At 52.4% G+C, this 22,767-nt stretch overlaps 1 protein-coding gene across 3 annotated transcripts in view; it reads left to right on the top strand.

The window, feature by feature from the left end:
* Positions 1 to 22,767, top strand: part of TTC28 (tetratricopeptide repeat domain 28) — a 126,764-nt gene that overhangs the window by 81,349 nt on the left and 22,648 nt on the right. For all 3 annotated transcript variants that reach the window (XM_035099244.2, XM_035099245.2, XM_035099247.2), the window contains 5 exons: positions 6,227 to 6,374; positions 9,238 to 9,510; positions 10,214 to 10,344; positions 19,487 to 19,994; positions 21,198 to 22,539. In XM_035099244.2, the coding sequence (XP_034955135.1) occupies positions 6,227 to 6,374; positions 9,238 to 9,510; positions 10,214 to 10,344; positions 19,487 to 19,994; positions 21,198 to 22,539 (2,402 nt within the window). The remainder of the gene's footprint in view (positions 1 to 6,226; positions 6,375 to 9,237; positions 9,511 to 10,213; positions 10,345 to 19,486; positions 19,995 to 21,197; positions 22,540 to 22,767) is intronic.

Raw genomic sequence — 22,767 nt, 5'->3', positions numbered from 1 at the left:
CACTTGCCACTTGGCTTCTGATGAGTCTCAGGGACATGGTGGAACTGGGCTGTTCAGGAGCAGCACATGACAGCTCCCAGGAGGCAGAAAGAGTTTTCCGCCACCGGCGCTCTAGCCGTCTCAGCGATTGTTTCATCACCCTCAGCTCTGGGGAAAACCATGGGGCTGTCCGGGCTCCATGCAATGGGAGAGGGCGCTTCGGAGCCAGACAGTTAATAGCCCTGGTTAACTCCACATTCCAGCGGGCCACCAGGGAATCAGCTGAAAGGCCATCAACATGGGATAAAACATCCCCTACCACTCTCTGGAAGCCAACTGGATCCATTAAGTGGTGGGGGCGGACCATCTGAATCGGTCCCACCTCTCTGCAGAGGGGAAGGGTCGCGGAGAAGCCCCATCTTTTGCCCAACATGGGGCTTGAACCCATGGCCCTGAGATTAAGAGTCTCGTGCTCTACCAACGGAGCTATTCCAGCCCTGAAGAGTTGGGCTTCCGTTTTTGGTCACTGTACTGGCTGATGTATTGTCCATTTTGTCTACGTTCCCTAGGGCTGTCAGCCAGGGGTTTCCTGAAAGAGCCCCCAGCCAACCCTTCTGTCAAGGCTTAGGCACCTGAAGGGGCTGAGGCCATGGGACCTTGGGTGGTGCTGGGGACTCTGGGGCAGGGTCAGTGGGTGGGCAGAGCAGCTCCCCAGGCAAGTCGCCCCTTGCAGGACTGGGTCAAGGGGCGGTGAGGCTTCTTGCAGACTCATGTGCTCTCCTGGGGCAGGCGGCTAAAGCAAAGCAGATGTTCTGCTAGGAAGGGTCTGCAGAGGATCAGCCAAGCTGATGTTTCTTGACCTTTTGAGAACAGTTCAATAAAAACAAGCAGTTGCCATAGTAACTACCACATTATTTGGTGCTTCAGAGATTTGCGATAAAGGAGGAGAGCTGAGTGAAAGCAGCACATGGTAAAGGCGTTCCTCCCCTTTGTGCTGCAGACTTGAGAGTCCGTGAAGACGCTGTGTGGCGCAGGCTCTGGGTGTAATGAGCCCCCGTGGTGGAGGCGTGTTTGTAGTGGTGGGATTGCCTCTCAGCCCTGCAGGACTGATTGTGGTGCCCTTGAGGGTGGGCACCCCACAACCCTTTGCCAACCTTCCTGGCTGATGCCTCCCAGGCTGTCTCCTTTTGGACTCCTCGAGTAGTCAGACTTGATTTTGTGCAGCCATGGTTGGGCAGAGAGAAGCAGCAGGAGCAGAAGCTTCAGCTGTTCCCTTCAGTGGGTGTCCGTGGGAGAGCCTGTGAAATGGCCTCTGTGCCACATGCCAGAAGTGGGCCTGGGAAAGGTGCCTGCATTCTGGAGAAGCTGTGTTTGGGTGCCTTGAGGATCAAGGCAAAGAAGGGGACACCCGGGTACCTGAGGACGGGGGTCCAGAACTGATCCTCAGGGGATGTGAATGAATTATTGCTGGCTGCAGCTAATCTTAGGACGAGAAGAAATCTTTAATCACTCCTTGCAAGGAGGCAACTGGAAGAAAGATGTTAATTAGAGTAAAAGATGTTGTGGCTTTTGAAGCCAGACTTCCTTTCTCTGAAGCAGGCCTCCTTTGTTTTTCCTTCACTGGAAACTCCAAAGATTTGCTTTCAGGCGTTTGGCTGCTGGCTTATTCTAAAAAAGGCAGACAGGGTGGCTCCCTTGAGATGGAATAATAAGCACCCAAAGGCTTTTCACCAAGTCTTTTGGAAAGGGCCATCTTGCTGACGGTGTTGAGCAGGAATTATGTACTTGGCTGCCCAATTTTTATTTCTGCCACAGTGAAACAGCTGCAGCTGCGGTCGGGTGTGTGGGCCTCCTGCCTGTCCCTTGCAGGGAAACCCTCTGGAAGGCTTGCAGCAGGAAGCGACAGCCTTTGAGGTGCTTAGTTGTTGGTCCCTGACAAGGATCTCTCATTTGGGGCTTGCCCACACTTCCATTTGCCCTGCCATGTCCCCTCTGGTGGAACCTGCTGCCAAATTGGAGCAAGGGCTCTGAGCTGTGAAGAGCACCTGTGGAAAGGGAAGTGAGAAATGGGTGGGAATGTCGGGGTGCCCCAAGCGGGTGTGTGTGTGTGTGTGTGTGTGTTTTTGGACCACTAAGTGCTTAAGAAAGAAGTTTCAGTTTTTCCTCTGCACTCACCTCCTCTTTGTCTGATGGAAACACCACAATGGTTCAGTGTTTCCATCAGCAGGACCGACATTTTACTTGATATTCTGAGATACCCACCAAGAGTGACAGTCAAGGGTGGCCCCAGTGTCTGCTGCAGGTCCTCTTCTCTGGCGATGCACCTTGACCATATCAGCATAGCTGCCAAGTACCCTGTTTCCCCCGGGAAAGCCCCATATTTTCTTACCGTTTCCTGCAGGTGTCCCAAATGGCAAAATATCCCGCATTCCCCTGGATTACGGAGCTCCTGCCGGTGGCCATGTAATTCTGGTGCCGCGCCGGCACCAGAAGTCGCTTCTACGCACTTCCAGACATGCTTAGAAGCGACTTCCGATGCCGCTGTGCCCATTTCCAAAATGTCTGCAGCGCCAGAAGTCACTTCTACGCATGCCCGGAAGTGCGTAGAAGCGACTTCCAGTGCCGCGGCGCTGCTGATCCCGGATTTTTCAATCCGGAACTTGGCACCTATGCATATCAGGTGTGGGGCTTGTGTGCATCAGCCAGCAGAGGAGCGTTGAACAAAGCTGGTGCAAGGGGCTGGATTGCACGGTGCTCGCTGTGAGGCCTGCATGGTGGAAGCAGCTCCTCAGAGTTGTGCTCACTCTCCTTTTCTTCCCTTCCAAGCTCTGCAGCAATCCTTGCTGGTTTGAGACTGTCTTTGTATGGTGCTGGCAATGCATTGCCTTCTCCCTTGCCTGCTTACAAATTGGCCAGCAATTTGTTATGCAAATGATCCACGCTTTGTGAGTGCAGTTTTCATGACAAAATTACAGGGTGAATGCTAATGAAGAGCCTGGGCCCTGAATCCGTTCCATCACCTTCTTGTGTGGAGCTTATTCTGCAGGGACCTGCAGCATCTAAGCCTCTGCTCTACAATCACTTTGCAGCCCAACTTTGCAGCCCAGGATTAACCCTGTAATCAGGTCACGTTCTTGCCACCAATTAAGCTGCTGTGGCCAACACTGGCTTCCCCAAGGGAGGGAAGGCACCGCTCAAAGGAGGAGGAAGGGTTTTTGCTCCCCCCCCTCAATGAGCCAGCAGGCAAGTAGCAGGAGGGGGGGGGACCCTTGTGCAGCTGCAGCAGATGCTCCTGATGGTTGTGGAAGGGGAGTAGAAAGCAGATTCTGGGAGTGGCTGCTGCTCTTTGGGACCCCCCCAGAGAACCCTTTTGATTTCCAGTGTCAAGGCAGTGCCCATTATGCAGCACAGCTGGCGACTCTCCATGTCTGGAGGCCCCAGATTAAATCCTGGTGTCTCCTGCAAAGGGCTCTCCTGTGACAAGAACAGGGAAACTTGGGGAAATTCTTACGTACGTGAAACTCTCACACTGTGAGAGGCTTTGGGGCAAAGGCGGATTCCTCCTGGTCCCGCTGCCAGCCTGGCTGGTGGGTCTGGCCTGGAAGCTGTGGTGGAGGAGGGGTGCTCTCCACTAGCCCGAATCAGGCGCTTTCTGGGGGGCTGCTAGCCCAGATTCTGCGCCTGTCTTTGGTGTTTCCCAGTCGTATGGGAGCCGATGAGCCCTTCTGCATTGATGCCAGAGGGATACAGGCTAGCAATACAGTCTAGATGGCAAAATGGCCTGGCTGGAATAAGGCCCCTTCCAACAGCCCCACCTATGTGAACTGGCAGAGCCTGGCCAGGGACAGGACCTTGCAGGCCACAGCGGAGAGCTCAGTGAAGAGGTTGACCCTGCATGTGGCAGCTGTGCCAAAGGCAAATGCCCAGCCAGGGATCCGTAAGAAAGGAATAGGAAATAAAAGTGCCATTATGTAAATCTATTTAGAGTACATGCGACATTCAGTTCTGGTCACCTCACCTCTGGAAGGATGTTGCGGAGTTGGAAAAGGTTCTGGAAAGGGCAGAGTGGGGGATCCTGGGGTTGATGTGGCTCCCCCCTGAAAAAAGGTTGCCACAGTTGGGGGAGCCAGATGGAGCGTGGGAGACGAGATTCTCTACGCTCCCTCAAGATGCAGTGATGGTTGCCAGGATGAGCTGCCTTTGGTGAGAGGGGGGTGCCCAGGTGTGTGCGTTCCCTACCCCCTCCCCTTCGTTTTGCAGCTTGGCTTCCTTTCTTGTGGGCAGCTGCCGAGGGGCTGCTCTTCCCTCTGGGCTCCCTCTGCCTGATGCCCAGCAATTGCTGCTCCAAACGCCTTCCCTCCCAGTCATACCTGGAGGCTGCCAAGGAGAAGGAACTGTCAAGGGCCAAGGTGGCTCAAGAGGGCGGCCCCTTTGCCAAGGGCTTCTGGGCTTTGCGTGTTTCCAAAAGACGAGGCACTTGCAGAGATTCTCTTCTCCCGCCCCCTTCCTGCTGCTGGAGCCAAAGGCAGGGGCTGGGGCCTTCTGAAAGGAAAATGCCTTTGCTGCCGCCGCTGCCGCTGCCGCCACCACCCACATCTTGCAGAGTTCTGCTCCAGGGAAAGAGGCCTGAGTCACCCTGGCTGCACCGCCTGTTCCTAGAGGGTTGGGGAGAGCTGCCTTGCTATTCCTGGACAGCCTGATCTTCCTCCTGCGTCCTCACAAGGCCTGCATTGCTGGCAGGAAGCTGGGCTGTGGGCGCCATTGTTTTCCCTGAGCCCAGCCTGCGCTGCCTGCCTTTGCTTCCACTGTGGGTGACTCTGCACCCTGCCCACCCTGCCAGTATCAGGCGCAGGATGGGGTCAAATCATGCCTGGTAGGTGATCTTTTGTGTGACACCTCAAGGCTGGGGAGTTGGTGGGGTTTGCTGAAGGCAGCCCTGCTTAGGGAAGTTTTTAATGTTTAATGCTGTATTGTGTTTTTAATATTTGGTTGGGAGCTGCCTAGAGTGGCTGGGGAAACCCAGCCAGATGGGCGGGGTACAAATAATAATAATATTTTATATATATATATATATATATATATATATATATATATATATATATATATGGATGGGTCTTGGGTGTACCTGGGAGGATCCTAGCCCTGCCCACCCCCCTCTGACATTGGGAGGTGGGGTGTTTGGGTAGCATGTGGCTAAGCTGGGTCAGCTGATTCCCTTTTCCGCCTGGGTCAGCTGATTGCCCCTTTCCTGCCCCAAGATGTCTTCCACGCTGTGTGGGGCAGTGCTTTGAGCAGCCCACAGACTGCGCACCAGCTGTCTCTGCCAGCCTCCTCTCGGGTGCTGAGCTCAGTTTGGGTCCAGCAAAGGGGTCTGGAGCCTGGGTTGGGTGAGCTCCTTGGCACCCTCCGTCTGGCTGCCTTCCTGCCCTCCCCATCTCTCTGTGCTCTCTGCTGCCTCTTCCGCCCGAGTCAAAGCCTCTGGCCTTAATCTAATTGCTCTGTTGCTGGATTTGTACTACAGTGGCCTGTTTGGTTCAATAATAACACATTTATGCTAAAGGTTAATGAAATGAATTCTGCTTCTATCCAATTCATTAAAAATGGTTCTACAATCAACGCTTGCTAATGGAAAAGAGATTAAAAATTCATGTCTATAAATTTCCTGTGTCATTTCTGATTTTTCTTAATCTCTGCCTCCGTGGACTGCTCCTGAGCAGGCCTGAATGCCCTAATGGACAGCCACTTTGGGTATTAATTGCAAATCTGTTCCACTTGGGTAACAACAAAGGCGCGTGTGTGAGAGAGAACGAGAGAAAGAGAGAGAGAAAGCATCCTGCCACATGCCTTGCATCCAGCAGCTTGGGAAATGCCGCAAACTCTGTTCATAGAAATACTATTTCATGTAAAAGATTATGCCTGTTTTGTGGATGAATGCGCTGAAACCCTTGTGAGAGACGCACATTTCACATTTAATAAGTGTGTATCTGATGTTAAATAAGTATACAAAGGTGTTCAGTTTAAGTGTGGAAATCAGCACAAAACATGATGGAATGGGCTTCCATGATGGTGTTCCCATAAGGTGGGGGCCCTGTCTGAACTGTCCACTTAAGGCAGCATCATGCCTCTTTAATCCGCCATGGCCTCCCCCAAGGAATGCTGGGGAGTGTAGTTTGGAGCGTTAGGAGGCTCCTCTTCCCCTGAGGCTCCTGGGCTGCTCCCTGCTGACCTTTGCCTTGTGTTGTTGCAGGCCTACTTCCGACAGGGTGTTGCCCTCCAGTACCTTGGGCGCCATGCCGATGCCCTGGCGGCCTTTGCCTCTGGCTTGGCTCAAGACCCCAAGAGTCTGCAGCTGCTGGTGGGGATGGTGGAAGCCGCCATGAAGTCTCCCATGCGAGGTGAGTGCGTGCCCCTGGGATTCCTGCCCACTCCGGCTGCACTGTGTCGTGCAGAAGGTCCCACAGGTTCATGCTCGCTTGCTTGCTTGCTTCCCCTGCGTTTGGGACCTCCTGGCAACTGTGCTGACCAATGCAGGCAAGCACCCAGCACAGTCGGTAGGGGGCTCCCTTTTGCATCGAGACAAGCGGGGCACTGCCAGGCTACCACGGTTGTTTTCCCACCTCCCCAATAGTCCTTGCTGCCCTCCTTCCATATTCTCTTGCACCATCCACCTCCCTCTTTGTGAGTTGAGAGATGATGCCCTGAAGAGAGCTGGAAATGAAGTCTTCTCTCCATCTCTCTGATTGCGTAGCCTCTCAGGTGTGTTCCTGCTGTGGATGGAGGGTTTTCACTCTGCCCAGGCCCGGCCTAGCCTAGTGCTGCTAGGAGTCCCTTCCAACTCTCCCATTCTATGATTCTACCTGGAATGCTGCTGGGGATTGAATCTGGGGCCTTCTGTAGGCAGAGCAGATGTTCCACCTCAGAACCACAGCCTTTCCCTAAAAATCAGAGGTGGGGAACTTCCAGGCCACAGCCCAATATTGGTCCACTGGGTGAGGGAAGGTCTAAGCTGGCTTGCAAATCCATTTCTCCCAAACCATGGTATTCCCCCCCCCAAATATTCCACAAAATATTTCCATTCCTCAAGACTTCCCCCCTCATTTTGTTGTTTAATTCTCACAGTTAGTATAGCTATCTCAGCATATTCCAAAATCTTCATGAGCAATTTTTTCTTTTTTCTTTTTAAATATAAATTCTTTATTGTTTTAATGTTTTAAAATATAAACTTGATAGTGAAAAAAAGAAAAATACATACAAAAAACACAAAATATAAAAAAAGTCACACAAAGATTGCCGGACAAAAAAGAAGGAGGAAAAAAGGGGGGGAGAAAAAAAAGAAAAAACCCCACAAAAAATTCCATAAAAAACAGCTCTTCCAATTATTCTCTCTGTAATTTATGTTATTCTTATTTTATCGCACATTTGTGAATACTATATCTACATATAATTTCATCTCTTACATTTTATACCAGGTTCAGTCTAAGTCTGCTATTAGGGTTTCAGATATTCCATTTTTCAATAAATATTCTTTAAACATCCTCCATTCCTCCTGTGCTTTTTGTCTCGTTTGTCCTCTTATTCTTGCTGTTGTTTTTGCCAACTGTAAATATTCTAACATCAGCGTTTGCCAATCTGTTATACAGGGTGTATATTTGGATTTCCAATTTCGAGCCACTAGGACTCTTGCTGCTACTATCCCATACATTAATAATTTCCTTTTTGTTGTTTTTCTATCCACAGGTATTATATTTAATAGGAATATTTCTGGTCCCCCCCCCCCAAATGTATGTTTTAAAAGTTGTTAAAGTTCTTCATAAATCATGTTCCAATAATTACAAATGGTGGGACAACTGCACACATGTGTATATACGATCCCTTTTCTCCACTACACCTCCAGCACACAGACGAATTATTTTTATACATTTTGGCAAGTTACTCTGGTGTTTGATACCACATGTACATCATCTTTAGTATATTCTCTTTTAGATTATAACAGGCAGAAAATTTCGTATCCTCCTTCCACAATCTTTCCCATTGTTCTACTAGGACATTATATCCGAGATCTTGGGCCCATTTTATCATAACTGATTATGTTTGTTCTTCTTTAAACTCCCATTTTAGCAGCAGATCATATAGACATGAGAAATGTTTTCCTTTCCTCTGAATCAATTCTATCTCAAGTTTCGATTTTTCATTTGCAATTCCCAATGTTTTTATCTAAGATGAACCTTTGATTTATTTGGAAATATTGTAGCCAATCAGACAGATGTTCTTTTATTTCTTCATATTGCTTTAGAAATAACTCATTTTGTTTTTCCCCCTAATAGTTCCTGGTATGTGGCATTTTTAACATCCATATTAAGTTTTTTCAGTGTTACTACCTCTTTTGGTGATACCATCAAAGGTATTTTGGGCTCCAAGATTCCCCTGTATTTTACCCAAATCAGATATAATGACTCCCTTTAAGAAACCTTTGTGGGCTTTAACCTTATCATAAATTAAATATGAATGCCAACTGAATCGGTTGTCCACCCCTTCTAGATCAAGTAATTCTGTATCCTTTAAAGTTATCTACTCTTTCAACCAGACTAGTCCTGCCGCCGCGTGGTATAGTTCTAGATCCGGGAGAGCAAATCCCCCCCTTTCTTTTCTATCGGTCAGCAGTTGATATTTAATCCTAGGTCTTCTGCCATTCCAGATAAATTTTGTTATTTCTTTTCTCCACTCCGCAAAACATTTCATACCTCCCAAAATTGGTATAGTTTGAAACAAAAACATCATCTTCGGAAGTATGTTCATTTTGACAACCGATATTCTTCCCCACAATGATAAAGATAGTTTATTCCACGAGCAATTTTTCTTTGGTTGGGAGTTCTTCTTTCCATTTTTGCACGTAGTCTATTCCTGCCACCATTGTAGAATACGTAAATTAAACAATTCCTTTGGCAGCTCTGGACCAGTTATACCTAACACAGGCATCCCCAAACTTTGGCCCTCCAGATGTTTTGGACTACAATTCCCATCATCCCTGACCACTGGTCCTGTTAGCTAGGGATCATGGGAGTTGTAGGCCAAAAGATCTGGAGGGCCGCAGTTTGGGGATGCCTGACCTAACAGAAGGGCCTCAGGATTCTTGGGAATCAGGTGTGAACCTGAGACTCCTTTGTCTTCCCTCAGCTGCAGCTGTCCTGGGTGTGTGTGTTTGTTTCTCCAAGGCGGAGGAAAGATGGTACTTGAAGCCTGTCTCCCTTCCTCTCGCAGAGTCCCTGGAGCCAACGTACCAGCAGCTGCAGAAGATGAAGCTGGACAAGAGCCCTTTTGTGGTGGTCTCTGTGGTTGGCCAGGAGCTGCTGACGGCCGGCCACCACGGGGCCTCAGTGGTGGTCCTGGAAGCGGCCTTGAAGATTGGGACATGCAGCCTGAAACTGAGGGGCTCTGTCTTCTCAGCCCTGAGCAGCGCCTACTGGTCCCTGGGCAACACCGAGAAGAGTGCGGGCTACATGCAGCAGGACTTGGACGTGGCCAAGACTTTAGGTAGCCATTTGGGCCACCTGTCCCAACTTAGAGGGCAAGCGGGAGGAGGAGGAGGAGGAGGAGGAGGAGGAGGAGGAAGAGGGTATGTTCAGCAGCATAGAAGCAGGTGGTGACGACCGGGTTTCTCTTGGGGTGTCAGCAGGCCCTCAGACGGCTGCAGAGGGTCTTTGCTCCATAGCCTCCCACACCGCTAAGAGGCTGGATCCATGCTCATCCTTGTGTGGGAAGGGTGGCTTATTGTCTGGAGCAGCCAAGGACCCTGCCTCCCCCTCAAAATCTGTAGTCTCTGGAGAGCAGGGTGAGGAACAGCTGCTCCCCCTCCACAGCTGGTGGGGCATCCCCTTTGTGCCTCTACACCCTACACAGCAGTTAACTTTGAAAGCATCCGTTGAGGATGTTTGAAGTCTAGTTGCCAGGCAGGGGAGCATTTGGGGGTGGATTGAAGGGATGCCCCTCGTCTCCAGGCAGATCACCTCTCTTGTGGCATTTGGGCTGGGAGAAAGCGAAATGCACCTGATTGCTGGGGTGGGTGTTGTGAGCACATGAATGGGTGTGTGTTTGCTGGGAGAAGAGATGAGCATGAGTATTAGAGGTGAATTTGCATGCATTTGCATAAATGTCTCTCTCTGTGTGTATAAGTGGATGAGCCCCTGGCCTCCGTGGCTGCTCCTCACTCTTGTGTTTCTGCTTGCCTGCCATCCAGGTGACCAGATGGGTGAATGCCGAGCTCACGGCAATTTGGGCTCTGCATTCTTCTCCAAAGGAAATTACCGGGAGGCCTTGACAAACCACAGACATCAGCTGATGCTTGCCATGAAACTCAAGGACAGAGAGGTAGGAGGGGCTTGCTGGGCTGGGGGTGGTGGTGGTCCTGCCCTGCCAGGGAGGCAGCTCTTCTGGGCTCAGCTGTCTCTGCCGCTTCCTTCGCCCAGCTTAGAGGCGGCTGACATGGCAGAGCCGGGGGGTGTAGCCCTGGAATACATCCTATGAGCCATGCCAACAGAGCAGATTCTGAAGGGGCCCAGTGGACAGGTCTGGCCTTTGGTTCTGGGGTGGGGGGACTCTGACTTGTGTTCTTGAGAGCCAGCCACAAATCCCTTGCTCGCAGAATGCATTTGGGACATGGGAGAACAGCTGCCTTTGGGTGCTGGGAAAGTGTCTTTGCAGGGGTGGAGACCAGGCGCAGGCCAGCAGTGGAAAGTCTGACTGCTTGTGTCTGTACAAGAGGAGGCCAGCCGGCCGGTCCCATGACTGAGCAAGCCAGAATCAACATGGGGAGCTGCCTTTGGCAAACGGCACAGCTTCGCCCCACTGCCTGGGGGGGGGGGGAGAGAGAGATGGGTGTTTTGTGCATCTCCAGCTTGCTTGGGCTTGGTCAGGCCGGTGGATCTGGATTCTGCCTGATCACAATATTTTTTCCATTTATGGCCCATCTGGGCACATAATTAGCAGCTATTGACAACAAATGGCTACTTGGATTGTGAGAACCCCGAGCCTCTTGGATTTCCTGTGGATGTAACCACAGGAAATTGCTTTGGCGCTTTCTGATGACATCACCCTGACCACAGGGCTTCCTCTGAATGCACAGCTGTTTTTCTTGGCCCCCTCTGCAGACTTCTCTGTAACACGCAGACTCTTATAATGTTGCAACGGTGCTGATGCGAATTCCACCAGAAGGGCTTGTTCTGGGCTGGCCTGGAATGAGGTAATGGTCACCCGGAATAGGAAGAAGCACAGCTTGAACACTGGCCAAGCTCCTCCCGGAAGAGCCGTGAGCTTGTCAGCCTCTGCCATACAGAAGAGGTTTCCGGAGGGCTCTGGGTCCCACCAGCAGCCGGCAAGCTGGTTTGGAGGCCACCCTCACCCACAGAATGAGGAAAGGGAGCAGGAAGGGAAAGGCTCTCTGCCAGCTTCCTTTGGGATCAGAGAGACTCTGAGCCCAGAGTTCCTGTGAGAGGAGCAGGCGACGGCATGGCCACCTCTGCCCCTCAGCACTCTTGCTTCCATCAGGGGGCGGAGTAGGACTGGCCTGTGGCGAGTGTGGCTCTTATTGATGCCCCTTCCCATTATCTGGGAAGTGTTCTTTGGCTGCTACAGGAGTCCAGAGGTGGCGGAAACAAAGCGTTCAGATCGCTGCACTGGAACATTTGCCTCACCATGGCTGTGGAGACCATAGAAATGCTGCGACATAATCAGCTCTCTCAGCTCTCAGGCCTTTCTAAAAAGTTACCAGATTTTGAATCTGGCGACACTTTTCAACTTCAATAGGAATGATAGGATTTTGTCCGGGGACTGATTTGTAAATCTGGGGACTGTCCCCGGGAAACAGGGACGTCTGCTAACCTTACTTTGGACGCCTCCGATTACAGGATGCCCTGCTTTTAATCATAGCAAAGAGAGTGAGATGGAATCGGAGCCTGGCTCTGCAGAGATACGGGATTACTTGGAAGGGCAGAGGAGGGGCCCTGGCTGCTGCAGGTGGCTCCAGGGTGGCGCTTCCAGGCCGATCTGGATGGAGCAGGACTGGGCCATTGAAGGGAAGACAATGGCTGCCTCTGGGGCAAAGGGCTGTGAGAGCCAGGTGCTCACCTGCCAGAGGACATTGACTGTCTCACCCTCTTTGGTCTTGTTAGGCAAAAGGGCTTGGCTCTCAAGCAGGGCTCGCCTTCTCTGCCTTACAGTCTCGATGGCGTCTTTGTCCGAGGGACAAGGGCATTTCTCAGTGCCTGCAGTGCGGCCTTTGGATGGGGCAGGGGCACCCTGCACAGCTTGGCGTGGGTGGCAGCGGTGGACCCCTTACCCTCTTCCCGCAGCCCCTTTCCTTGCTGGGCCCCACACGGACTGTGTGGCCATGGTGCTGGGGGGAGGGAGGTGGGGTCTGATGTTGCCATGCTTGCCTTGTGCTGGAAGAGAAGCCCCCTGAATTTTGAAGGGAAGGAGGGCTTTGTTTGTTTCGGCTCCGCTGTCTCCCCACAAATCCTGCTCTCTCCCTTCCATTGTCTTGCCATCGTGTTGCACATTAATCATGGGGGGGGGGGGAAGGCTGGAGAGCCTGACAAACGGCACCGGAGTTTGGCAGCCGCGTAATTGCTCTGCTGCTGTGGTAGAGCAGCCTGCTCTTCTCTTGCTCCTTGGGAGGAGCCTGAGCCTCCTGGCTGGTGATGCTCTGGAACCCTCTGCTTTGCTACTCGGCCTCCCGCTGCTCCCTGGGGACGTGATGCAGGCTGCTTGTTTCCTTTCTCTTGAAAGTCATGGCATTCCTCTGAGTCTGCCTCTCTGACACTTCCAAGGCAGCAGTTTCAGGGGAGCGCTGGCACCAGTGGGGGAGGTTGCCACCTACCACTTCTGCAGAATCGGGGTGTGTTTGGGGTGTGTGTGTGAGCCTTGGGGGTGAGTGTGTCTCTTCCCAGTTGGCATGGGCAGAAAAGAACCGGCTGTGTGCGGCTTCCTCTGGGGGTGCCAAACACTTCTGAGACCTCAAATGCTCAGAACTTTTAAGAGGGAGCTTCTCGCTCCTGTGACATTTTTGCTGTAAATAAAATACAGAGAGAAGGATGGAATGAGCCAATGATCCACCCCCATCTCCCTTCAGCATTAAAGTTAAAGGGGCCCCTGACCATCAGGTCCAGTCGTGTCCGACTCTGGGGTTGCGGCACTCATCTCGCTCTATAGGCTGAGGGAGCCGGCGTTTGTCCGCAGACAGCTTCCGGGTCATGTGGCCAGCATGACAAAGCTGCTTCTGGCGAACCAGAGCAGCGCACGTTTACCTTCCCGCTGGAGTGGTCCCTATTTATCTACTTGCACTTTGATGTGCTTTTGAACTGCTAGGTGGGCAGGAGCTGGGACCGAGCAATGGGAGCTCACCCTGTTGCAGGGATTCGAACTGCCGACCTTCTGATCAACAAGCCCTAGACTCTGTGGTCTAACCCACAGCGCCACCTGGGTCCTTTCTGCAACCTGGTTTGTGCCCTTCAGCATTGGCTTCCCCTTAACTGAAATTCTGGCATTCAAAAGGAGAGGAGAGAAACTCCTGGGAAATTCTCTTGGCCTCTTAGTGTCCACAGAAAGTTTCCTTGTGTGAGGTCTGAATGGCTCCCCCTTTATACCACCACAGCTGAGGCAGGAGGCCTCCGGGGCTCTTCTGCACTCCCCCTGTGAGAAGACAGAGCAGGGGGCTGGGGGAGTTATGGCCTCCCCAGGTTTTCCTGCAGGTGCCAGAGGCCTGCCTGCCACCTTGTGGTCAACCCTGTGGGGAGGGGATTTGGCGCCTGCCAGCATTCCAGCCCAATGACAAAGGGTCTGTGCCTAGAGAAACCCCTTGAGCCTTGGCTGGGGGGCTGGGGGGCTGGGGGGGGAGGGGATCAAAGCTGCCAGCAGAGTCATGGGGAGCAGATCCTCTTGAAGGAGCCATTAATTTGGCAGTTCCTCTTGACGGACTCAGGTGGCACTGTGGGTAAAACCACAGAGTCTAGGGCTTGCTGATCAGAATGTCGGCGGTTCGAATCCCTGCGACGGGGTGAGCTCCTGTTGCTCGGTCCCTGCTCCTGCCAACCTAGCAGTTTGAAAGCACCTCAAAGTGCAAGGTACCACTCTGGCGGGAAGGTAAACGTCATTTTCGTGCGTTGCTCTGGTTCGCCAGTAGCGGCTTAGTCATGCTGGCCACATGACCTGGAAGCTGTATGCCGGCTCCCTCTGCCAATAACGCGAAATGAGCGCCGCAACCCCAGAGTCGGTCATGACTGGACCTAATGGTGAGGGGTCCCTTTACCTTTTACTCAGCATGCAGGTGAGCACCATCTTTGCCTAAGGCAGCTCTTTGCCCTGGTGGCTTATGCCTTGCAGAGGGAGGGGCACACCATTGCCTTTGCCCCCTTGGCCTCCCCAGTTGGGTTTCTGCCTGGGCTGCCAGGAGGAAGAACTCTGGGTTCCCTTTGCACTGTGTGGAGCTACGGAGGATGGAAGGAGTGGCGATGGCAGAGCAGAGTGAGGGCTGTGCTCAGCCCCCCAAAGGGAGCAATCAGGAGCGCATCCATCATGCGCTAATCTCTGCAGCTTACTCCCCTGCTGGCTGGCGGGGGGGGGGGGACCTCTCCCTGCATCTTCATTATTTCACTCTCCATTTGTAGTGACAGGTTGGAGATGCCCAGCAAGTTGGTGAACCAGACCAGGACATGAAATTGCTCAGGGCAGGGGAGCGTTAGGCATTTCGGCAAAATTTAATGTGTGTATACGGGGGACTCCAAGGAAGCATGTGCTCTTAAGTCCTTTTTTTGCGGGGCGTGGGGTGCTCATCCACATGGCAGTTGAATTGCTGAACTGTGAGCCTCCAGTTCCCATTCACAACCCCAGGTGTTGGCATTTTGGCTCCTTCCTGGCTGTGTCTGCTTAGCCCCCCACCCCTCCCCAAAATACAGGCTGTCGGAAGGGCCAGATCTGACAGGCTGGCATGGCTAAAAGCTGCTCCCTGGGCTCTCCCCTCCCTGCTCCGCTCACATCTGATTTGGGGATGGGCTGAGGGTGGTTGCAATGGACAGAGCTCCTCAAGGAAGCGGCTTGCTTTGAATGATTAATTTGTGGGAAGCAGGGATTTATTTATTTATTTATTTATTTATTTATTTATTTTTATATGACATAATAGGCATCACTGAAACCTGGTGGGATGAGTCTCATGACTGGAATGTAGTAATAGAGGGATACAATCTATTTAAGAGAAATAGACCAAACAGGAAAGGAGGAGGAGTAGCTTTATATGTTAGGGATATGTATACCTGTGAAGAGATCCAGGATTTAAAACTTCAAAGCCAAATTGAGAGTATCTGGGTCAAAATTAAGGGAGAGAAAAACAACAGTGATCTCATTGTGGGAGTTTACTATAGATCCCCAAGCCAAACTGAGGACACAGATGATGCCTTCCTGGAACAGATGGCCAAGCATTCCAAAGGAAGTGAGATAGTAGTAATGGGGGATTTCAACTATCCTGATATTTGTTGGATGTCAAACTCAGCCAAGAGCATAAGGTCGAACAGATTCCTCACTGGCCTTGCAGACAACTTCATTGTCCAGAAAGTGGGAGAAGCAACAAGAGGATCAGCCATTTTAGATCTGGTCCTAACCAATAGTGATGACTTGGTTAGTGGGGTAGAAGTGGCAGGATCATTAGGTGGGAGTGACCATGCTCTTCTGGAGTTTATTATCCAGCGGAAAGGAGCAACCAAGCATACTAAGGTCCAAATTCTAGACTTTAAGAAAGCCGACTTCAGAAAACTTAGGGAAACGCTGGGTGAAATCCCATGGACAGTAATACTAAAAGGGAAGGGAGTTCATGATGGTTGGGAGTTTGTTAAAAGGGAGATATTAAAAGCACAACTTCAGGCAATACCAATGAGACGGAAACATGGAAGGTGCCTAAAGAAGCCAGGCTGGCTATCTAAAGAACTTTTGACTGAGTTAAGATTTAAAAGGGATATGTACAAAAAATGGAAAAGGGGGGAAATCTCCAGAGAGGAATTCAAACATATAGCCAGCACGTGTAGAGACAAAGTCAGAAAAGCTAAAGCACAGAATGAACTCAGGCTCGCCAGAGAGGTTAAAAGCAACAAAAAGGGCTTTTATGGGTATGTCCGTAGCAAAAGGAAAAACAAGGAAACAGTGGGGTCACTCAGAGGAGAAGATGGTGAAATGCAAACAGGGGACAGAGAAAGGGCAGAACTCCTCAATGCCTTCTTTGCCTCAGTCTTCTCCAAGAAAGAAAACAACGCCCGACCTGAAGAATATGGAGCAGATGATTCAGCAGGGGAAACACAGCCCAGAATAAGTAAGGAGGTAGTACAAGAATACTTGGCTAGTTTAGATGTATTCAAGTCTCCAGGGCCAGATGAACTACATCCAAGAGTATTAAAAGAACTGGCAGAGGTGATTTCAGAACCACTGGCAATAATCTTTGAAAATTCATGGAGAACAGGCGAAGTTCCAGCAGACTGGAGGAGGGCAAATGTTGTCCCTATTTTCAAAAAGGGGAAAAGAGAGGACCCAAACAATTACCGCCCAGTCAGCCTGACATCAATACCAGGAAAGATTCTAGAGCAGATCATTAAGCAAACAGTCTGTGAGCACCTAGAAAGAAACTCTGTGATCACTAAAAGTCAGCATGGGTTCCTGAAAAATAAGTCATGTCAGACTAATCTGATCTCATTTTTTGACAGAATTACAAGCCTGGTAGATGAAGGGAACGCTGTGGATGTAGCCTATCTTGATTTCAGCAAGGCCTTTGACAAGGTGCCCCATGATATTCTTGTAAAGAAGCTGGTAAAATGTGGGCTAGACAATGCTACCATTCAGTGGATTTGTAGCTGGATTACTGACCGAACCCAAAGGGTGCTCATCAATGGCTCCTCCTCATCCTGGAGAGTAGTGACTAGTGGGGTGCCACAGGGTTCTGTCTTGGGCCCAGTCTTGTTCAACATCTTTATCAATGACTTGGATGATGGGCTTGAGGGAATCCTGAGCAAGTTTGCAGATGACACCAAGTTGGGAGGGGTGGCTAACACCCCAGAGGACAGGATCACACTTCAGAATGACCTTAACAGATTAGACAACTGGGCCAAAGCAAACAAGATGAATTTTAACAAGGAGAAATGTAAAGTGCTACACTTGGGCAAAAAAAATGAAAGGCACAGATACAGGATGGGAGACACCTGGCTTGAGAGCAGTACATGTGAAAAGGATCTAGGAGTTTTGGTTGACCACAAACTTGACATGAGTCAGCAGTGTGATGCAGCAGCTAAAAAAGCCAATGCAATTCTGGGCTGCATCAATAGGAGTATAGCATCTAGATCAAGGGAAGTAATAGTACCACTGTATTCTGCTCTGGTCAGACCTCACCTGGAGTATTGTGTCCAGTTCTGGGCACCACAGTTCAAGAAGGATACTGATAAGCTGGAACGTGTCCAGAAGAGGGCAACCAAAATGGTCAAAGGCCTGGAAACGATGCCTTATGAGGAACGGCTTAGGGAGCTGGGTATGTTTAGCCTGGAGAAGAGAAGGTTAAGGGGTGATATGATAACCATGTTCAAATATATAAAAGGATGTCATATAAAGGAGGGAGAAAGGTTGTTTTCTGCTGCTCCAGAGAAGCGGACACGGAGCAACGGATTCAAACTACAAGAAAGAAAATTCCACCTAAACATTAGGAAGAACTTCCTGACAGTAAGAGCTGTTCGGCAGTGGAATTTGCTGCCAAGGAGTGTGGTGGAGTCTCCTTCTTTGGAGGTCTTTAAGCAGAGGCTTGACAGCCATCTGTCAGGAATGCTTTGATGGTGTTTCCTGCTTGGCAGGGGGTTGGACTGGATGGCCCTTGTGGTCTCTTCCAACTCTATGATTCTATGATTCTATGATTCTATGATTCTAAAGGAACCCATTCACAGTCAGTTGCATGGCCAAGGGGGTGTGAGGGCGGGTGGTGGTGATTCAGGACACTGCACAACAGTGCTGCACAGCACCCCCCCATCCCTCAGGATTGGAGCAGATCTGGAGTGGGTTCTCCCCCTCCTTTTGGATTCCCCCCCCCCTGTGTGCGGCCTGACATGATAAAGGGAGTGGGATGAGGTTGGTCCCCTAGGGAGGACACTGATGATTAAGCAGAGACACCAGCCTCTCCAAGGGCACATCTGAGCCACCTGGGCGTGGACAGGCCCCTTTGCCCCACCAGCCCATTCCTGCCTTCGCTCCCTTTCTCTCCCAGGGGGTGGCGGGAAATGGAGGCTGGCGCGGCCTCAGGGTGGGAGGGCTTCCGTGGGCAGCTTTTCTTCCCATGGAGCTAGTGCCAAGAGAGAGAGCCCAGCGGAGGGTTCGCCCGGCAAGAGCCGTGCTTTGTCTGAGGGCACATAGAGTCGGTTGCAGGCCCATGGGCGACATGGTGTGCCAGGAGGCCCCTTGCTCTCGGCTCCTTGCCCTCTGCTCTTGGCCTTCAGTCTCACCAGCACCCAGGAAACCATTGGGTGGGTCTTGCTCCAGGGTGAAAAATGTGATCCTTCTGCCCAGCTGGCTAAGACGGCCTCTTCTGGGCTTTGCAGGGATTCTGAAATTCAGGAAATTAAGAAAACGCCTGTTTATGATAGCTGATCTCTGCTTTTAAATGTTTCCGTGGTTTTTTATTGTATTTAGGCAGCTTTGTTATAAGCCGCTATCAGTACAGTATATATTTTTATGAATAGTGGTATACAAATATTTTATAAATGGAATAAATAAACCTTCCCCTGGTGAGAAGAGGTCCTCCCCCAGGGACTTTCCCCCAGGGGGTGGCCTGGATGACCGTGCCTTGACTACTTTTGGTGCTTGGGGCTGGCTCCCTGTAAGGGCCTGGGCAAGCCATGGAGGGAGGCACGGGGCAGGACAGCTGTGCCGCTGGCAGCGACAGCCTTGGCTGGCCAGGGGGGTTCAGTTCTGAGTCACCTTTGACAACTTGGGAGCTGCCTCCGCCAGCACCTTCTGTCAAAAAACAAAGCAACTGGAGAGCCCATGAAGTTGCTGACTCGCTTGCAAGTCCTTGTGGGGGGGGCGCACATCTGCAGGGCTGTGTGTGGTCTCCCCTCAGGCGTGGGTTGCCACTAGCTCTCCTCGCACGAAGTCTCTCTTGCAGAAGCAGAGCTGGGCTGGTTTGTCCTTTGCACAGGAATGCTATTGGTGCCTCTTTGCCCAAGTGCAGCCAAGCAGGGGGGCTTTGTTTCCCATGATAACAGAAAGAAGCGGAGGCCTGCTGTGGCTTTGTGCATGTGTGCCAGGGGAGCAGCACAGCGCCCCAGTTGCTGCCCTCTCCATGGGCTTGTGAAGAGCTTCCCGCAGCATGCCTTGTCTCCTGCCCACCCTGCCCTGTGCTGGCCTTGTGTCTGGGCTTGCGGGGGCTGTTTGGAGGGCATGGAGCCCTGGTGGTTCTGTGGGGCTCACCCCTTTCTCTGCTCGCTCTGCCTCTCCCCTGCAGGCAGCCTCCTCGGCCCTCAGCAGCCTGGGCCACGTCTACACGGCCATTGGGGACTACCCCAACGCCTTGGCCAGCCACAAGCAGTGCGTGCTCCTGGCCAAGCAAGGGAAGGACGATCTCTCCGAGGCCCGGGAGCTGGGCAACATGGGGGCCGTCTACATCGCCATGGGCGACTTTGAGAACGCCGTGCAGTGCCACGAGCAGCACCTGGCCATTGCCAAGGCCCTGGGCTGCCGGCGGGAGGAAGCCCGTGCCTACAGCAACCTGGGCAGCGCTTACCACTACCGCCGAAACTTTGACAAGGCCATGTCTTACCACAACCACGTTTTGGAGCTGGCCCAGGAGCTGGAGGAGAAGTCCATCGAGATGCGTGCCTACGCCGGCCTGGGCCACGCTGCCCGCTGCATGCAGGACCTGGAGCGGGCCAAGCAGTACCACGGGGAGCAGCTTGGCATTGCCGAGAGCCTGCAGGATCGAGCCGCCCAGGGGCGCGCCTCCTCCAACCTGGGTGAGCCACTTCCACCTTTCTGCCTGACGCCAGCCCAGTCAGGAGGGGGCCCTGTAGGGCAGGGGGCAGGGGGCAGGAGGAGGCAGGCAATGTGGGGCTGCCCAGGAGGCACCAAGGGGGGCCAGGGGGCTTATTGAGCTTGGTCTGTGGTGTGGGGGCTCCATTTGACAGGCCCTTCAAGGACTGGGCTCACGACCACATGATGCAGATTTGCATGAAATTGGCATGTGCTTATTTGTATGTGTCAGCTGGGGAATTAGAAGGGAGGTGGCCCCTCATCCTCACATCTGTAGAAGACCAGGAACAAGAGAGAGAGAGGGGGGGGAGAGAGAGACCCTCTGCTGCTCCTTCCCTTCTCCAGACAGCAGCACCAGCCGTGGGTTGGGTGTGGGGCAGGAGCAGAGGAGTGTCTCTGTGCAGCCATGGAACACATTATTAGACCTTTTCACCCCAGCCCCCTCTGCTGCTCAGCACCAGGTTCTGGATGTGTGCAGAATTTCCCAGGTTTGCTGGCAGAGGCGCACCTAGTTTGCGATGTTTCTAAGGAGGGTTTGGGGTTCCCTGGAATTCAAAAACAGACCTAGAATCATGGAGTTGTAAGGGGACCCTGGCTATCATCTAGTCCAACCCCCTGCAATGCAGGAATCTCACCTAAAACACCCCCGACAAATGGCCATTCAACCTCTGCTTAAAAGCCTCCAAGGAAGGAAGGCCCAGCACCTCTTATGGTGGTTCTTCCTCTTGCTTAAAACATTGCTGCTCAGGGAGGCTCCCAGGCCGTGAGCCCACCTGCACTCTTTTCTCTTTTTTTTGAAAAATATATTTATTATTATTTTACATTGATTAGATCAAATGACATACAATTTACATCAAAATTTATTTATTTACCTTGGTGACTTTCCATCCTTTATTCCATGATGGTCTAATTCTCTCTCTGATTCCCTCCTGCCTCTCTATTTACTGAAATCCTATATTACAATCTTTTTTGTTTTCTTTCCATTGCTCATAAGTCAAAACCTGCTTGACATTTTATGTGGCTGTATTGCCTTCTATAGACTGTGCACTCCAGTAGCTAGAGTAGCTTGAGCTTCCTCCTTGGTTGGGATTTCTGGGGGTTTTCCATTTTGGTGCGCAGAGTCCTCTAGCTGCTGTGCTGGCCTACAGAAACACCTTTGCCAGCCTGTTTGTGCTCCTTCCTGGCAGGGATCATCCATCAGATGAAGGGCGACTACGAGGCGGCCTTGAAGCTGCACAAGGTCCACCTTTCCATTGCGCAGGAGCTGAACGACTATGCGGCGCAGGGCCGGGCCTACGGGAATATGGGCAACGCCTACAACGCCTTGGGCCTCTTTGACCAGGCGGTCAAGTACCACCGGCAAGAGCTGCAGATCTCCATGGAGGTGAACGACCGAGCCTCCCAGGCCTCCACCCACGGCAACCTGGCAGTGGCCTACCAGGCCCTGGGCGCCCACGACCGGGCCCTGCAGCACTACCAGAACCACCTCAACATTGCCCGGGAGCTGCGGGACATCCAGAGTGAAGCCCGGGCCCTGGGCAACCTGGGGAACTTCCACTGCTCCCGGGGGGAGTTTGCCCAGGCAGCCCCCTACTATGAGCAGTACTTGCAGCTGTCCCCGGAGCTGCAGGACATGGAGGGCGAGGGCAAGGTGTGCCACAACCTGGGCTACGCCCACTACTGCCTGGGCAACTATGAGGAGGCCGTCAAGTACTACGAGCAAGACCTGGCACTCGCCAAGGACCTGCATGACAAGCTGAGCCAGGCCAAAGCCTACTGCAACCTGGGCCTGGCCTTCAAGGCACTGGCATGCTTTGGCAAGGCTGAGGAGTGCCAGAAGTACCTCCTGTCCCTGGCCCAGTCGCTCAGCAACGCCCAGGCCAAGTTCCGGGCGCTGGGCAACCTGGGCGACCTCTCCATTTGCAAGAAGGATGTGGGCGGTGCCGTCAGGTTCTACGAGCAGCAGCTGAGTCTGGCGCACCAGGCTGCGGACCGGAGGCTGGAGGCCAGCGCCTACGCAGCCCTGGGCTCGGCCTACCGCCTGCTGCAGAAGCATGACAAGGCCCTGGGCTACCACACGCAGGAGCTGGAGGTGTACCAGGAGCTGGGCGAGGCCCTGGGTGAGTGCCGCGCACACGGGCACCTGGCTGCTGTTTACATGGCCCTGGGCAAGTTTACCATGGCCTTCAAGTGCTACGAGGAGCAGCTGGAACTGGGGCAGAAGCTGAAGGACCCCGGCATTGAGGCCCAGGTCTACGGCAACATGGGCATCACCAAGATGAACATGGGCGCCATGGAGGAGGCCATCGGCTACTTTGAGCAGCAGCTGGCCACCCTTCAGCAGCTGAGTGGCACGGAGGCCATGCTGGACCGGGGAAGGGCCTTTGGGAGCCTGGGCGACTGCTACGAGGCCCTGGGCGACTTTGAGGAGGCCGTCAAGTACTACGAGCAGTACCTGTCTGTGGCACAGAGCCTGAACCGTGTGCAGGACCAGGTCAAGGCTTACCGGGGCCTGGGCAATGGGCACAGGTAAGGTGGGGCCCAGGGAAGCAGCGGGGAGGGGAATCCCAAGGGATGCATGAGAAGGGAAAGGCTCTGGGCATATGCATGTGTGTGTGTGTGTGTGTGTGAGAGAGAGAGAGAGAGAGAGAGAGAGAGAGAGAGAGAGCACAAGAAGACGATGATGTGGCCTTTCCGGAGGGGGGACACGGAATGGGATGGAGGGGAGGGCCCAGCAGATCTGTGGCCCCTGCCCTG

This window comes from Zootoca vivipara, chromosome 17 (genome assembly GCF_963506605.1).
Source record: "Zootoca vivipara chromosome 17, rZooViv1.1, whole genome shotgun sequence".
Lineage (NCBI taxonomy): Eukaryota > Metazoa > Chordata > Lepidosauria > Squamata > Lacertidae > Zootoca > Zootoca vivipara.
The sequence above is the reverse complement of the archived record's forward strand: the minus strand, read 5'-3'. Positions and strand labels throughout refer to the sequence as shown.